The sequence below is a fragment of the Schistocerca cancellata genome, unplaced genomic scaffold, assembly GCF_023864275.1.
Source record: "Schistocerca cancellata isolate TAMUIC-IGC-003103 unplaced genomic scaffold, iqSchCanc2.1 HiC_scaffold_1132, whole genome shotgun sequence".
In the NCBI taxonomy this organism is placed as follows: Eukaryota; Metazoa; Arthropoda; class Insecta; order Orthoptera; family Acrididae; genus Schistocerca; species Schistocerca cancellata.
In genome coordinates this window covers 125,341-138,752 of record NW_026047131.1, presented here as the reverse complement: position 1 = coordinate 138,752, position 13,412 = coordinate 125,341, and the positions used below count along the sequence as shown (strand labels likewise).

The 13,412-nt window shown below is 43.9% G+C and overlaps 1 protein-coding gene across 3 annotated transcripts in view; it reads left to right on the top strand.

Annotated features, from left to right (window-relative positions):
- Nucleotides 1-13,412, top strand: part of LOC126159398 (disks large homolog 5-like) — a 76,833-nt gene that overhangs the window by 47,659 nt on the left and 15,762 nt on the right. For all 3 annotated transcript variants that reach the window (XM_049916514.1, XM_049916515.1, XM_049916513.1), the window contains exon 7: nt 12,175-12,363. In XM_049916514.1, coding sequence (XP_049772471.1) covers nt 12,175-12,363 — 189 coding nt within the window. The remainder of the gene's footprint in view (nt 1-12,174; nt 12,364-13,412) is intronic.

Below are 13,412 nucleotides of genomic sequence, written 5' to 3'. Positions count from 1 at the left end.
TAATCTTAAATCATCCTTTCAAGACACTGTCCATTCCGTTCAGCTGCTCTTCCAGGTCCTTTGCTGTCTCTGACAGAATTACAATGTCATCTGTGAACCTTAAAGTTTTTATATCTTCTCCATGGATTTTAATACCTACTCCGAATTTTTCTTTTGTTTCCTTTACTGCTTGCTCAATATACAGATTGAATAACATTGGGGATAGGTTACAACCCTGTCTCACTCCCTTCCCAACCACTACTCCCCTTTCATGCCCTTAGACTCTTATAACTGCCATCTGGTTTCTGCACAAATTGTAAAAGCCTTTTGCTCCCTGTATTTTACCACGGCCACCTTCAGGATTTGAATGAGTATTCCAGTCAACATTGTCAAAAGCTTTCTCTAAGTGTAAAAATGCTAGAAATGTAGGTTTGCCTTTCCTTAACTTATCTTCCGAGATAAGTCGTAGGGTCAGTATTGCCCCCCCCCCCTCTCTCTCTCTCTCTCTCTCTCTCTCTCTCTCTCTCTCTCTCTCTCTCTCTCTCTCTCTCTCTCTTTCATCCACTGTGCTGCTACCTCTGGTTGTTACGGGAGGTGGAGGGTAAAGTGTTGTCGCTCCGTCAACAGTGTTGCCATTCTTATTACTCCAGTTACACTGCTTATGAAATCTAGAAGAAATCAAAGGTGAGAGTCTAGTTGCACCAGTGCCGATACTTTTGAATTTATTCACCATTCCTGCTGAATAGACGGCAAATGTTAGATTTGGGATGATGTCGTGCACTTGAGTAATCCAGTGCCTGTAAATATTGAAATATTCAACTTTTTAGCTTCTTGTGATTCCTTGTAAGGTCTACTGTATCATTACTCCTTTCAATACTTATTCCCATGTTAGCCATAATGGGGGGAATTGAGTATGGTTTGTAATAGACAGCATTTAACTAACTCACAAACACCTGTATATTTTATACTGTGTATTTTTCATGTAGATTTTACAAAATACTGCTCCATTTTCTCAAACAAACAGAGATTTGTACCTCTCACAACTGTTTGTCCCAACCAGAGAAGGGACTGTCTAAAAAAGTAACAGAAAAATCATGGAAATTTGCTTTTTATTTTGCAGTACTGATTCTGACATATCAATGATTATACTGGTTGTTACATAAAACTGCAGTTGTTCTGTAATAAGTACATGCTGATTCTTAGAAGTCTTTGGAATGACCTTTTTCACAAAATTCCTATCATGTACTAAGCAACATCACATGTTTAAATAGTGATCAGATATTAAAATACATTTACAGCAGTCTTCAAAAGTTACAGAAATCAGATAAGCTACACACAGTCCCCACAGTCTCAATGTGATCAGAGAATGGAAACGTGGTCCAAGTAGTCTGTGTTCTTATCATCTTTGAAACTGACTAAGTTCAACCGTGGGTGATTTTAAAGCACCTGTAATACATTAAAAAATGGTGACGTTGGTTTATCTGTCAATTCTCTACAAGCTCTTGCAAATACATATACTTCCTAATCCAAGATACTTACCTGCTATAAACTTCCAGCTTCATTTCACATTCTGATATATCACTGGTACATGTGGACAGGTAGGCATCATATTTCTGTGTGTTTGTGGCACAGACAATACAATAGTGTACGTGATTAGGTCCCTTAGCTGACAAAACTGGGAAGCTGCCACATCATAGTATAGGCACAACTGTTGTGGCATGACCAAAGATGTTGAGTCTGATCTGTGGGTGACCAATGATATCAGGTAAGCTATTGGTGCAATATTCACTGACATATATTTGTTATTCTCACTTGTGCTATCTTATTAAAAGTAGAGGATCGAAACTCTTACATCATAAGACATGCTGCATGTAATATTAGAAACTACAGTACAAAGTCCATCTACAGAAAATTATGTTGGGCTTCTTAATGAGGTGTGCCAGTCAGTGTAGAAAATGAAATAATACTGATGTAGTAACAAATGGTATGACCCGCCAGGTTAGCAGAGAGTGCTAATGCGCTGCTTCCTGGGCTCAGGTAGACGCACCAGCCCCAGATCGAATCTGCCCAACGGATTAACGATGAGGGCTGGTGTGCCAGCGAGCCTGGATGTGGTTTTTAGGAGGTTTTCCACATCCCTCTAGGTGTAAACCAGACTGGTCCCCACGACCCACCTCAGTTAAGACACGCAGACATTTGAAACGTGTTTGCACTCATTCATGATTTACACTAGATGCAGACAGCTGGGGTACACTGATTGTGTCCTGGGAGGGGGGGGGGGGGGGGGGGGGGGGGGGTTACGGGGTGGCGGCAGGAAGAGCCTCCGGCCAAATCAGATAGTCAGCACTCCAACTCTGTGAAAGGTGCGGGACAAGGTGCAAGCAATACTAAGTAACAAATGGTACATTAGAACCAGTTACAAATTTTATATACCATAGCCAGTACAGTTATTTCAACAATATATGACAGTACCGATGTTGGATTCTACAGGTGTTGTCTGAGGGAGGGGGACCTACTTTAGATTGCCTGTATGAGGAATCTAAATTACTGTAAGTCAATGCAGAAAGAAAGTATTAGCTACTGTTTTGTGGAAGATAGCCTCATTTACAGCTTATATTTGAAAGTCTTGTAGTACCAGCTGATTCATAGCTCTTACATGATGTCATGTTACATGTACAAATGTAACATTCATTGTCTAAAAATATGCCGGGCATAGACGTGGGGCATATTAGTCACACTAAAAGCTAAAATCTCCATTGGTAAATTATTAACAGGAGGATCATATTTTCCTCAAAACTGTAGCTACTACTTCCATTTCGCATAAAGTTGTTGTTATAAGCTTTAATCGCCAATAATTGCGTGGATATTCAAACACACTCACTTGGAAACAATAGCTGGTTACATGACAACAACTCAGTATCTCTCATTCGACTGCCGTGCCGTGCCGTGACACGCGGCCAGCGCCGTTCGTAGCTAGGTGGCGCTCCCACGCTCAGCCGAGTTGCGGAGCGCCTCTATCACCATTTGCGCGTGCTGTCATGGCGGCACTGTTAAATGTCGTGGCACTCACAACACTTTTCTCCCCTTGAAAAAAAAAACACTCACTTCCTTGGAGACATGGACAGTGAGGAGACATCCGTGGCCTCTTGTGAGGCCCCAAGAACATCCCACGGAGAGACACGAGAGTATGGTCGAAAATGTCCAGGACGGAAGCTCGTCCGTGGAACGTGCCTCCTGGACGAGATGATGGGTGAAAACTCCGGAGCAGCATCCGTAGGTGTCGTGGACCTGGGGGTGTGCTCCAGCGAGATGGGTCCCGGAGAAGGCGGCGTATTCGGAAGCGGTAGAGACGTCGGCTGCATAAACACGTACGGTAGATCGGCAGCAGCTACAGGACTGGCTTCTCGGGCTGGTGGAGGCGAAGGAAGGGGCGGTGGAACCGGCGTGGCCACCACTCGTGGGCGCATCTGGTCGTAATGGCGAACAACCGTGCCGTCGTCCGTACATATTTCACAAAGCCAGTGGCCGCGAAGAGCCTTGACCACCCCTGGAATCCATTTAGGGCGAGATCCGTACCCTCGTGCCCACACGTCGGCACCCACCGAGTATTTTCCCGCACTAGGGGACACAGCACAAGGCCTGACAGGGTGAAGCAGGTGCAGTAGAGTGCGCGGTTGGCGGCCGTGCAAGAGTTCAGCAGAGGCGTGAAGCGATAAGAACTCAGAAATTGCAGCAGAGCGTCATCTGTGGAAAAATCACTAAGGAATTTTTTCATCTGGCTTTTGAAAGTGCGGACAAGGCGCTCGACCTCCCCATTCGATTGCGGATGGAAGGGCGGTGCTGTAACATGACGAATCCCTTGTCCAGTACAAAAATCACGGAAGGTCTGCGAAGAGAACTGAGGGCCATTGTCCGTGACGATCGTGGATGGAAGACCTTCTAGCGCAAAGATTTTGGTCAAAGCCAGCGTTGTCGCCGCAGTGGTGGGTGACGGATACCGAACAACAAATGGAAACTTCGAGACGGCGTCGATCAACAGTAGCCAATAAGTACCGAGGAAGGGGCTGGCAAAGCCAGCGTGCACCCGTTCCCATGGCTGCGCCGGATCAGGCCACGGAGAGGGCATTGTACGAGGTGCAGCCAGTCGTTGAGCACACTGACCACACGCAGCAATCGTGTGGGCGATGTCCAAATCAATACCGGGCCAATAAACGTGCCTGCGGGCCAGGGACTTAGTCCGAGAAATCCCCCAATGGCCTTCATGCAATAGTTTGAGAACATCTTTGCGAAGAGAGGCTAGCACCATGACCCGTGGAGATGCGCCATCTGTGGCCAGAACAACACCACCATCACGAACAGACACGAAGGTGCAAGGCATGGTAGTTGCGAAGGGGATCCGATGCCCGGCCTTTGGTCCTGTCCGGCCAACCCCGTTGAACAAAACCGATCACCTGACGCAGGACCGGGTCCTGCGCAGTACCTGACGTGACCTGCGAACCTGTAAGTGGAAAACCCTCGACCGCACGACGTTCTTCCTCATCAATGTGGAAACAGAGTAGTTCATCACGATCGAAAACCGGGTCGGGGCCCATCGGCAATCACGACAATGCATCAGCGTTGGTGTGCTGGGCCGTGGGGCGATAGTGAATCTCATAGTGAAAACGAGAAAAGTATAAGGCCCAACGTTGCAGGCGGTGAGCTGCCTTATCCGGAAGCGTTGCCGATGGGCTGAACAGAGAGAGACTAGCGGCTTGTGGTCGGTGATGAGGTGAATCTTAGAACCATAAAAAAAAAAAGTGCTGAACTTTTATAGAGCATAATGATAGCGAGCGCCTCCTTTTCGATTTGAGAGTAACGCCGTTGTGCATCGTTGAGGGTCTTGGAAGCATAGGTGATGGGTCGTTCCGACCCATCCTCATACCGATGGGCGAGAACAGCCCGTAGGCCATACTGTGATGCGTCAGTCGCCAGAACCAAGTGCTGACACGGACAGAATGTGGCAAGACAAGGCGCCGACTGCAAATGAGCCTTCAGGCGGACAAAAGCCTGCTCACACTCGTTGGACCAACAGAAAGGGACGTTTTTGCGTAACAGCTGATCAGAGGATGAGCTACCGCCGCTGCGGATGGATTGAATTTGTGATAATAAGCAATCTTGCCTAGAAACGCCTGAAGTTCTTTGACCGTAGACGGCCGGAGTAGAGGGTTAATGGCCGCAACGTGCTGACGTAGAAGACGTATACCCTCACGGGACAAGTGGAAACCAAGATATACAATGGAGGGTTGGACGAACTGTGACTTGTCCAGATTGCACTTCAACCCAGCCGAATGCAAAACCCGAAACAGTGAACGCAAATTGCGAAGGTTCTCCTCAGTGGAGGCCCCCGTAACAACAATGTCATCCAGATAGTTGATGCAGCCGGGAACGGAAGCCGTGAGCTGTTCCAAAAACCGCTGAAAAATGGCCGGCACGCTAACGACGCCAAATGGTAATCGCTGGTACTGATACAACCCACAAGGAGTGTTGATGACGAGAAATTCCTTGGAAGAAGCATCCAACGGCAACTGATGGTACGCCTCCGATAAGTCAAGTTTGGAAAAGAGCTGGCCCCCAGTGAGCTTGGTAAATAACTCCTCAGGACGGGGAAGAGGATAAGTGTCAGTGAGGCTCTGAGCGTTGACAGTGGCTTTAAAATCGTCACACAATCGCAGACTCCCGTTGGGTTTAGAAACCACCACGATTGGCGATGCCCATTCGCTGGAGGTAACAGGAAGGAGAATCCCTGAAGCTGTTAACCTGTCTATCCCAACCTCGACAGGTGCACGCAACGCCACCGGAATAGGGTGTGCCCGGATAAAATTAGGGCGAGCTGTAGGTTTAAGAGTAATGTGGGCTTTAAAATCCTTGGCACGACCCAGACCAGCAGAGAACACGGACGGAAATTCAGAACACAATCCATCCAGCTGTTGATACGGAATATCCTCAGAGATGAGGTGCTCATCATCATCAACGGAGAACCCGAACAACTGGAAAGAATCATAACCGAACAGGTTTTCAGTGCCCGCATGATCCACCACATAAAACGTGAGGGGCCTAACAACAGACTTGTAGGCAGTGGAAGCATCGAACTGGCCAACGATAGGAATTTTCTGTTTATTATAAGTTCTCAGATTTCGCGTAACTGGAGACAAGGGAGGGGAGCCCAACTCCAAATACGTGTGAGAATTAATGAGAGTTACTGCAGAGCCAGTGTCCACTTGCATGCGAATGTCTTTATCCAGAACACGAACAGTAACAAACAACTTATTTGTTTGAGAAAGCACACAGTTAACATCCGTGTCCGATGCCTCGTCCTCGTCGACAGGAACTTTAGGGGACCGACATACAGAAGCAATGTGGCCTTTTTTCCTACACGAATTACATGTGGCCCAACGTTTCGGACACGTGGCCCCGTCATGCTGTGCGAAACAACGTGGACGAGAAGGAAGTGCGGAACGAACCTGTTTCTGCGGTTGCTGTTTTCGCTGCGAGCGTCGCGGCCCAACGCGACGTTGTTTACGTGAGTGAACCGCCGCCACATCTTCGTTCCCCTGTGAAACAGGCAAATTGTCCGTGTCGAAAGTTGACTGTACAGACGTTCAATCCCGTCTCCAGCCATCCTGATTTAGGTTTTCCGTGATTTCCCTAAATCGTTTCAGGCAAATGCTGGGATGGTTCCTTTGAAAGGGCACGGCCGATTTCCTTCCCAATCCTTCCCTAACCCGAGCTTGCGCTCCGTCTCTAATGACCCCGTTGTCGACGGGACGTTAAACACTACCCACCACCACCTTTACTGTACAGCGCCTCCGTCACACCACACGTCTATTTGCGCGCCAGCAGTGTGATCCACTTCAAAGGATTGAGCGATGCTTAGAACTTCAGACAATGACGGGTTTGGCAGTTGTAGGGCACGTTGTCTAACTTCTTTATCAGGAGCAAGCCCTAGAATAACATCCCTAACCATTGAATCAGCATAAGACTCGTGTTGAGTGTCCGTGACAAACTGACTCAGACCGTGTAGTTCCGCCACCCGAGCCCGGTAAGATTGATTGGGCTGTTTACGACACCGGTAGAACGCCACGCGGGCGGCAACGATGTGGGTGTTTCTGCGGTAATAGTTAGACAATAAGTCACACATTTCTTGGAGGGACAGAGGCAGGTTCCCGCAGAGGGGCTAACTGAGATAGCAGCTGATAGATCCGTGGGGAAATCCAAGATAGAAATAACAAATTAAACATAGGAGTGTCGACAACGCCGAAAGCCGAGAAGTGTTGCCGCAAACGCTTCTCATAATCCACCCAGTCTTCAGCGGCCTCGTCGTAAGGAGGGAACGGAGGCGGAGAAGAGGAAGACAGACGATGAGTAAGCGACGACGACAACACCTGAACAGCAGCAGTCAACTGTGTTTGCTGTTCAATGAGTGCTTGCATAAGCTGTTCCGTGTCTGCCCCGTCACGAACACACAAATCCACAACGCAGTGAAAATATCCGACCTCGTCGCCAAAAAGTGTTATAACCTCTAATCACCAATAATTGTGTGGATATTCAAACACACTCACTTAGAAACAATAGCTAGTTACACGATAACAACTCAGTATCTCTCATTCGACTGCCGTGCTGTGACATGCGGCCGGCGCCGTTCGTAGCTAGGTGGCGCTCCCGCGTTCAGCCGAGTTGCGGAGCGCCTCTATCGCCGTTTGCGTGTGCTGTCGTGGTGGCACTGTTAAATGTCGCGGCACTGTCACAACAGTTGTAGTGTGGTTTAGGTGGTCCGTACAGGCAATCCAAAGTAGGTCCCTTCTTCACATAACACTTGCAGGTTCCAATATCTGTACTGTAATATATTGTTGAAATGACTAATGACATGGTGCAACCAACTATGGTTTTCCTGTTTCATTATAACACTGCATGGTGAAAAAAGATTCACCTACTGTGTGTGTGTGTGTGTGTGTGTGTGTGTGTGTGTGTGTGTTTGAGGGAGCGAGAGATATTTATTTTAATACATCAGTATTATTTTATTTCCTAAACTTACTGGCACACCTCATTAAAAGGCTTCTGTGGTTGGACTGTACCACAATTTCTAATATTACACGTGACATAATATCTGATGTAAGAGTTTCAATCCTTTACTTCCAACAAGATAGCATGTGAGAGAATAACAAGCTTATGCCAGTGAATATTCCACCAGTACCTTACTTAATGTTATTGACCATCCACAGATAAGATCGTAAACATCTTCAGTCATACCATAACAGTTGTACCTATACTATGACATAGGAAGTTTGTTTTTGTCAGCTAAAGGACGTTATCACATACATTGTTGTATTGCCTTTGTGCCACATACGCACCAAAATAAGAAGCATACCTGTTCACATGTATCGACAATGTATTGGAGTGTGAAAAGAAGCTGGAAGCATAAGATATGTAAATAACTTGGGTTATAAAGTGTATGTATGTGCAAGATCTTGTCAACAATTGACATATAAACCAATGTCACCATTTCTGAACGTGTTATGGGTGCTTGAACATGACCCAAGGATAATAAAAAGAATACAGTCTACTTGGACCATGTTTTCATGCTCAAAACACTGGACTGAGTTTACCCTCTTCAAAACAACAAACTGTGGAGCTCTGATTGTGTGCCTCTTCCTGTTGGCGTGGCCAGCAATGCAACATAACCAAAAAAAGGTTCATGCAGACATAAGACCAGCTGTGCAAGATGTCTTTAGTGCTTTTGAAAGTGAAACCTGCATTGCCAGTTTGTCAAAGGATAAGTTTTGGTCCTGTGTGAAATCCACCAATGGATCAAATTTATCATTTGTAGATAGCAACTGCACAAAAATGGAAGATGGAAAAATTCTAGAGTTAGAAACAGTTACTCAGATCACATGTTCTCCACATTCACTTCCGTGCACACATTGACATATATGCATGTGACATGTGTAAGCAGGAGCGTTTGTGGAATGGAAAACTAAGAGTCAGGAGGAGGGGGCGAGGGTCCAGTGGACATTATGAAACAACTATTAGATAATACCTGTAGCCTCTCTTAAAGTAGTTAATGACAGACCTGTGGAACAATGAAAAACCTGTGATTACACACACACACACACACACACACACACACACACACACAAGCACACACAAAATAAATATACATAATCTCCTGAATATTTATATCACTAACCTCAGTTTGTTGATTAATTATGGATCATGTTTCCCACGTATGACTTTCTGGAAATGAATATGTTGTCAGTGACTGTACATCCTCTAACACACAGTAAACAACTGTTTTTCGATATCTGAAGGAGCATGAGAAAATTATCATTTCCATAATTTTAGGGGGCTCCGGACAGGTTGATATCTTAATTTCCATCCCCCCCCCCCCTCTAGTCATGGTCTACAGAATTTACCATTCCCAATAATAAATAAAACACGTATTATCTCCTTAGTTCTGGTTTATTCATTTGTTTCAACAAAACATTGTGCGAGTAACCATGTATACGAGGGGCATTTGAAAAGTCTGTGCATAAATAAAAGCTACTTATGTGTTTGGCGTAAACCTTTGTTTTTCGAAATAGTCTCCTTTTAGACTTATGCACTTCATCCAATGTGATTCTAATTTGTTGATCCCTTCCGAATAATAGGAATTATCCGTATGCAAAACAGCTATTAGTTCCTGCAATCACCTCCTCGTTTCAATAAAATCATTGTCCTGCCAGCTATTTCTTCAAATTGGGGAACAAATAGTAGTCTGGAGAATAGGGGGGATGTGAAATGAGTTGGAATCCTATTTCCATACTGCTGAGGTGTGTGAAGGTGTATTGTCGTGATAAAAAAGGACTTTTTTGTGGTCCAATTGCCAGCGTTTTTCTTGCAGCTCGGTTTTCAAACAGTCCAATAATGATGAATAATATGCACCTGTAATAGTTTTACCTTTTCCAGATAGTCGAATCCCAAAAGACAGTCGCCATAACCTTTCCGGCCGAAGGAATGGTCTTTGCCTTTTTTGGTGCACATTCTCCCTTGGTAACCCATTGTTTAGATTGTTGTTTGAGCTCAGGAGTATAGTAATGTATCCATGTTTCATCCACAGTGATGAAACGACAGTTAGTCCTGTGGATTCTTCCTGAACGGCTGCAAATCATCCTTGCAATGCTTCGCACAATTCAGTTTTTGGTCAAGCGCGAGCAATCGCTGAACCCATCTTGTGGATAGCTTTCTCATGTCCAAATATTTATGCAAAATAATATGTACCCATTCATTTGAGATGCCCACAGCACTAGCAATCTCACGCACCTTATCTCTTCTGTCATCCATCACCATATCATGGATTTTATCAATGATTTCTGGAATTGTAACCTCCACAGGGCATCCAGAATGTTCAGCATCACTTGTGGCCATATGGCCACTCCGAAAATTTTGAAACCACTTATAAACTGTTCTAATCAAAGGTGCAGAGTCACAGCAGTGTTTATCAAGCTTCTCTTCAGTCTCCTGAGGTGTTTTGCCTTTCATAAAGTAATGTTTAATCACCACAAGAAATTTTTTTGTCCATTTGTTTGACAATGACTCCACTTCCTTGATTCACGCGAATGTCAAACACAAAGAAATAGACCAATATGGCTGAAAAGATACTACTAACTGAACATGACCTCGATACGGGCCAGTGGTGCCATCTCTTGGACTTTGCACGGACTTCTCAGATGCCCCTCGTATGTAATAGTTCTCAGATTGAAATTTGATTTTTGAATCCCCCACCTCTGAGAGCAATTATTTAGGAGGTAGTGATTCAGTAGCTTTCAAAACACTTGAGGAAGAGAAGCTACGTGGAGAAAACGTAACGATCACCAAGCAGGAGTGCAAAAAAGCAAATGGGTATGAGGCTATGAGGACTGAAAACTGCATATAAGGGAAAGAAATTGGAAGATGGCTGACGATTAGATGGTAAGAATAGACATGAAAAAATCTGTCAAGGAAAGAATTCAAAACTATTATGGCATAGCAGTAGCATAGAAGATATTAGAAAAGCTGTGTGGGCAGTTTTGTTTCACCTCTTCAAGAGACAATAAACCCAGTCATAGGCCTTCCAGAAAGTGATTTTATTTACAAACCAGCTATTTCTTTTGCAAGTAGAAATCTTGAAAGAAACTTCCAAGGATTTGTCAGATGTAAATCCACTGACGAAAATCACTCCCAAAATCCTAACGAGTCCACGAACAGTGTAATCTGGGAGAGAATTCCCGAGAGTTTTGGTGGCAATCGGTATACTGCATTTTGGTGTCTTGGATGCAGTGACAACATTCAGTGAAGGAAATGTTGCAAGATATGAAGTACTGAAAAGGCTGCTTGAAACCTTTGGTCATTTTGCAGTAAAACAAATGTTAAATTTAGATAAAGAAAGGCTTTTTGTGTCTGAGAACTGTTTGAGACTTTGAAACAATGGCAAGACAGGGAGGAAAAAGGATATTGCAAGATGAAATGGAAGAGGATGCAGACAACCCAATGTATGGAGCTGGGAGGCATTGTCAACTTTAATGGCTGTTTTCTGTAAGTTGTATTTTTCAAGAAAAAGTGTACTTTCTTAGTTTCTATTAACCAGAATTTGTTCAAAATTATGGGGTATACTCATTGGAGTATTGTGCATATTTTAACACGGGGATTTTTGTATTTTGTAAATCTCAAAGAAGTTAGCCTTATGTACATCGAACGGTGTAGAAAGTTTGTCTACTTTTCACAAATATAATTATCTTAAAAATAATCAATACTTTCAGAAATACCTTTGTTAGTGGCTAGAAATGTGCAACCCAAGGCATATTTTCTTCAAATTTTTATTCCCAATAATTGCTGAAAAAGGTACCTTTTATATGAATAAATATTACATTGTTTAAGATAGGGATTTTTCCAATCTGCCCAGAACTCTTTAAATGAAGTAAAATCATATCAGCCATATTATGTCTTATGTAACTGTGTAAAGTTTGTGATTGCTATTTGTCCTGTGGTTAATGCTTTCTCACAAAGGCGACACTGTGTGTGCAGTAGAATCAACATTCATTGGTGCTGAAGAAATGTAATACTTGCCAAGAAATAACTCCTGTTCCTCTATACCTGCAACAGCTGAAATGAATATTGTTTTAATGTATGACCCTTTTTTTCCAGAAAAGTGCTCAGAAGGAATTAATGAATTTAGCTAGCGATTTGTCTCATAGCTGGCACAATATTGAGAAAGCAGCGGAAAAAGCTAGAAGGAAACGTTCACAGGTAGACATAGAAGCCAAGGAAGCACCAAATCATCTCACAGAACTAATGAACCAATTGAGAAGAGCTTCAGCAGAGGAACTTAAAGCTGTAAGTTACTCCTTCTCTTCCATGCAGATAAGCGGGTCTTGTATAGCTTTCATGTTGCATGATGCATATGTAGTTACACCATCATTTCTGTATATTTGATGTGGGAGAAAAGTAATGAGACTGATTTTTTATGTACCGTAGTTTTTATTTTTTCAGTCAATAATATTGCCCAAGGGAACTCCCTTGGGCAACTATACACTGGCAGTCATTGTTCCCACTCTGGGTTGCAGTGCTCTCGGTCACATTCTTCTGAATGTTCCTGAATCCCAAAATGTCATTTTAAGACATTTTTCAATTTTGGGGAAAAAATCAAAAGGACTCAGTTCAGGTGAATAGTGGGCCACAGAACAATATGAAAGCCTTTTTAAGTAAAAAATTCCACGATGGAAGTGGCCGCATGGCATGGGGTGATCTCACGAAGCAGCATCCACTTGTGTGCAATGTCCAGTCTCAGTTAATAATTCTCTCTTTCCTGAGCCTTTCAACTTTAGCTTTGTAAAACATTTGGTTGAAAGTTTGTCCTGGAGGAACAAATTCTTTATGCACGATAGCCCTACTGTCAAAAAAGCAAATTTGCTTTGTTTTGATCTTTGATTTGCTTATTTGAGCTGTTTTTGGTCAAGTAGATGTGTGTGTGCCACTCCTTACTTTTCCACTTTTTCTCAGGATCCCACTCATAAATCCACGTGATGACTCGACTAAACCATTAGTGTGCCAAAGATTGATGTACAGTGAAAGTGTTTAACAGGTCACCCATCATCCTTATTGTTAAACTTCAGTCTGATCTCACAAGAGCACGCACACTGAAGTGTTTTTCTTGGTGTTTTAGGGTTTCGTGTAGCTGCTGGCTCGCACCTTGTACTTGAAACTGAGTCAGAACACTTAACAAGATCTGTTACCCGACGTAACATCTGAAGTATTTACCTTTTCCTTTTAATCGAGTGCTACAGTTGATTTTCTTGAAGTCGGGGTCCTGCTAATCAGTGCCTCAGAAATCCTGTGTGTTGCTGAGGAAAGGCTCGACTTCTTAACATTCTGATGTTACTGGA